Below are 4,327 nucleotides of genomic sequence, written 5' to 3' on the forward strand. Positions count from 1 at the left end.
TTATTCATAGATTTCAAATAATAAATTTAAAAGGTCTTATATAATTATCGAAAATTTATGTAATGGCTTGACAAGTGAACCTTCGATTGAATTAGAGATTCAGTGACCTGGTGAGTTGGATAAGACTTCGTCAAAACCTCTTTTGTAGGGTCTTTGCAAAATTCAACAATCTGTTGTAAGTGTTTCCAACAAACTCATAATTTCAACAAATTACCGTCGGAACAAATGCTCCTCCCCTGACCGGCGATCGACGTGGCTGATCCACCAGTGGCGACCACTGTGTTGACCATCGAGTTCTCCACCGTTGCAAGATACATAAGCTATATCTAGTCCATTCCCCACGGGTAGAATCACTGACCTAACCACCCTTACTGTATTATCAAGAACTTTACCCCATTGAGTCCTATTAATAATACCTAATTGGGTAGCATTCTTGCAAACTAAAACTGCACCACGGTGGCTCAATTTAGCAACCCTAAAAACTCTAGTATAGTACTTGCACCGTGCATCCACCACAAGAAAATCAACTCCAGCGAGAGTTTCGATTACCTCTGCTGCCTCTCCCACCAAAACTTCCGGCAAGGATACTCCGGAATATTCTTCCATGGCGGTGACGTAATCTAGTTTGGATTTTTCATCTTTTACTATGCATACGTGTCTGCCACCGGAGTGGCGGGCGGCAATAGCAAGGCCGACACTTTTTGTGGTTGCACCACCGGAAAAGCATGCTTCGACGATTAGCTTTGCATTCCAGCCACCAGCCATGGCGGATATCATCTCTGCTGCACTGGATTCTCTGTTAAGGCCACCACACTGCAAGCACACTATATTTTTAGAATCACTGTAAGGTTATATTTATAACTAGCCCCTCTTTGCTAAAAATCAGATTTTTAGTAAATTTTGATAAAAGTTGATAAAATTAATGAGTCTTGCAAGGCCAACTCCAACCCATACACCATTTCACCATTCTTCACCAAAAACACCACTCCAACCCAACACCAAATCTTGCACCATTTAACACCAATGTGATAAAAGTCCATTTGGTCCTTTTTTTCATGTATGATCAAGTTGATATGAATGATATTTGTCTCATTTTACATCATACATAAATTTTAATTCATAGTTAAATAGTTAATTAATTAATAATAACAATATTTTGATGATCATCACTGTACGACACATAAAGATGCTCACATTACACTTAGAAATGCATTAAGTGAACATCTGTGGATGAATATATGAATTCCGATAATTAAATTACGACACTAGGTCAACTTCGTCTTATCATAATTTCAAAATTCGAAATGTAATGTGTTGTTTTCAATAACATGATTTCATATTTTCTTAGTTGTGGTATTTTTATTCATTGAACTACATTTTTAAGATATATTAAATAATTTCATATTTTCGTAAATGAAAAGTAATTATGTATGTAGTAGTAAATCGAATAAATAAATAAATTTTTAGCTATATAAGTTGTTAAAAATGAAAGAAATGAAGAAAATGATTAAACACTATTTATTTGGTGTACTGGATTGGAGATGATTTTTAATTTGATGCAAAATGGTACAAATTTTGATGTTGGGTTGGAGATGGTGTAAAAGAGACGAGACTTAAAAATTTATAGTGTACTTACGGATCTTACGGTATCGATGTAAGCTGCAGAAGCTTTTTCGGGATGCCAAACCAACTTCATTTCTCTTCTTCTCTTCCTTAGATTTTCTTCTTTTTTTCTCCTGATAAATTCCTAAAAGCTAAGAATATATTTAAGATTTATTGGTGGTTTCAAAGGTTTATTTCTTAGTTTATAAATAGTAGTTTGGGACGAGAGAGTTGCAATTCTATATAGGAGTTGACATTGGCATTGCAAGTACAATGTGTGCAATACTTGTCCTATTCACCAAATAAATAAGTCACAATAAGAGTTAATCGAGGAAAATATGGAAAAGGCGGCGTGAATATTTTAAAGAAGATGTAAATTTATTTTTTTATTGAGCCCCTATTTGATATAATTTTTTTTTTTTAAAAGAACGAACTTTTAAATAGTAAATTCTTGAAGAATATGTGCGATTAAAAAGTAAGGAAAAATTTTGAATTTAGGTGACGAATAATTTATCATAAGAATAAGTGGTTAAAAATGAGTATGATAAAAAAAGAATGAGAAAGAATAATTATCAAACAATGGCCAGGAGTATGAATACAAGAGATTCAATATTTATATACAATGAAAAGTAATAGCTATACACTGAATCTGTAAATCGGTATACTGTTCATATCCTTAATTTATTTGTTTTTAATGTACTTAAACTTACATCTTGGTTTGAATTTGTTGACATTTGAACTTCTTTATCCCCAAGGTCTATACACTTTATATTGGCAATGTTGTGTTAGTTTACAACCTTATCACTTCGATAGTCTTAGGTCATCACTCCATTGACATTGATAATAGCAGCTTTTGCTGAGTTGTGATGTGCTAATATTATTAATTTACACCCATTTACCTTAATTATTTATTTTATTTTTTGATAAGTGCATTTTACCACGAACATGGATAATTATTAATAAATATGTTGAAATATGGCTTAATTCTATATAAATTATATGTTGTAGGACAATATCGACGAATATGGTGGAATCTAGGAAAAACAAGCGAAAAAGGACCAAAATGAAAGAAAATAAAAGTTTAGTGATCAAAGTACAAATAGCCAAAAGATGACCCGAAAACAGAAATGAAGATGTGAAAGAATCAAAAATCAATTTAGTGAAGGCATGAAGTACTGAAAGAAGAAGAAAAATGAGAAAAGAGATCAAAAATGGAGAAAATAGAGTTTGGGAACCAAAATGCAAAGATTGGATTTTTACTTGAACTATGTTATAGCACAGTATAAAACTCCATGCAGTCGCATACCTATTTCCAGCAAGTTTCAGGGTCAAAATTCATTGAACGATGCTATAGCCTTGAATTGTATTATGCTATAACATTGAATTGTACTATGTCATAGCATAGTTCATTTTCGGCGTGAAAATTTTGGTTTCCTTTTTTTATTAAATTTTTTATGGAAATCAATCTTGGGACATATTTTAAAACCCTAGGGCTGTCTCTAAGGTAGATGAATGCATTCCAACATATTTATAAGAGTTTTAGAGCATAGAAGGAGGCAAGAAATGTAAAGATCGACTCAAAGACGTGAAGATTCAATTCAAGAATTAATTGGATGATGTAGTTTCTTCAATATTCTTTGTGTTTTCTTATTTTCACCATGCTAAGCTAGATTTATATGTATTAGAAGAACGATGAACCATGTGATATAACTTTTTAATCTTTTGTTTACATTATTGACATTAAAAATACATTTTTGGAGTTTAAATGGTTTATATGAATTTAAATTATTGTGCATGTAATTGTGTAAATTTGGTGGCTTGTTTCATGCATTCGAAAGAAGGGAAATAAGCTCGACACAATATAAATTGTTGTAGGGTCTGAGAGGGAATATAAATACACCACTATACTCTATGTGAATCTCATAAAAATTCATGCATTCTTGTGTATTCTCATCCGTCATAGAAATATAGTCGGATTGTATATAAGAATAGGTTCAACATTATTCGAGAGAGATTGTTGAATAAAATAGGAACATTGATTCGTCAAAATTCAACTGTGTTGTCAAAGTATAAAAATAAGCTTCGGGGGATTATGGCATGGGGATTCGAGATCCTAGTACGTTTGTCATTCATTAAAGACATTAACTTGCATTAGACATAATTTGCATATAGTTTAGTTAACTCATTCATAATTGCATATGTAATTTATTGTCATTATAATTTTATCGTAAAAAAGCACATCTTAATATTCTTGTTTTGGTTAAGGTTGCGGTAATTAAAGTTGAACTAAATCAATCCTTGTGAGATGATATTCGGACTCAATCTATTTTATTACTTGTTAACAAATCGTACACTTATTTGTGATTTACATCAAAATACATTTTCGTGAACAATACTCACTCGCGAAATTAATCCAGTGCATTCTCTCGCCAACCCTACTTGTGAAAATAAGAAGAAAAAATAAAGTTCTTACACTGATTTATCATATTATTCATTATCTTATTAAATATTGGCTCACTATTTAATTCATTTCGTTATCACATCAACCCCAACTTGTGAAAAATAAGATTTTTTTTTTACACCATTTTATTGAATTATTGATTTAATGCATTTCATAATTCTTGCACCAACCCTACTTGTAAAAATTAAGAAAAAGAAAATTTCTTACACCGAGTTGTCATGTTATTTATTTATTGATTCTATGTCACTCGTGAAATTAATCCAT

At 31.6% G+C, this 4,327-nt stretch overlaps 1 protein-coding gene across 2 annotated transcripts; it reads right to left on the reverse strand.

The window, feature by feature from the left end:
- Window positions 1-167: 167 nt before the first annotated feature.
- Window positions 168-1,791, reverse strand: LOC111398489. Of its 2 annotated transcripts, none has more exons than XM_023025521.1 (2): window positions 1,646-1,791; window positions 168-813 (listed from the first exon to the last, which is right to left on the reverse strand). In XM_023025521.1, exons 1-2 carry the CDS (start codon window positions 1,694-1,696, stop codon window positions 211-213), a joined length of 654 nt encoding a protein of 217 aa, XP_022881289.1. In that variant the 5' UTR covers window positions 1,697-1,791; the 3' UTR covers window positions 168-210. The 2 variants fall into 2 exon arrangements, with proteins under 2 accessions (XP_022881289.1, XP_022881213.1); XM_023025445.1 differs by having other exon boundaries at window positions 170-813; window positions 1,637-1,791.
- Between the last annotated feature and the right edge of the window lie 2,536 nt (window positions 1,792-4,327).

The sequence above is a fragment of the Olea europaea genome, chromosome 1 (genome assembly GCF_002742605.1).
Source record: "Olea europaea var. sylvestris chromosome 1, O_europaea_v1, whole genome shotgun sequence".
Taxonomy (NCBI): domain Eukaryota; kingdom Viridiplantae; phylum Streptophyta; class Magnoliopsida; order Lamiales; family Oleaceae; genus Olea; species Olea europaea.

Bases quoted from the DNA above. Each gene is read 5' to 3' on its own strand.
- LOC111398489 (XM_023025445.1), bottom strand. From the start codon at position 1,696: ATGAAGTTGGTTTGGCATCCCGAAAAAGCTTCTGCAGCTTACATCGAT. The intron at 814-1,636 runs GTAAGTACACTA...GTGTGCTTGCAG, and splicing joins ACATCGATACCGTAAGATCC to TGTGGTGGCCTTAACAGAGA.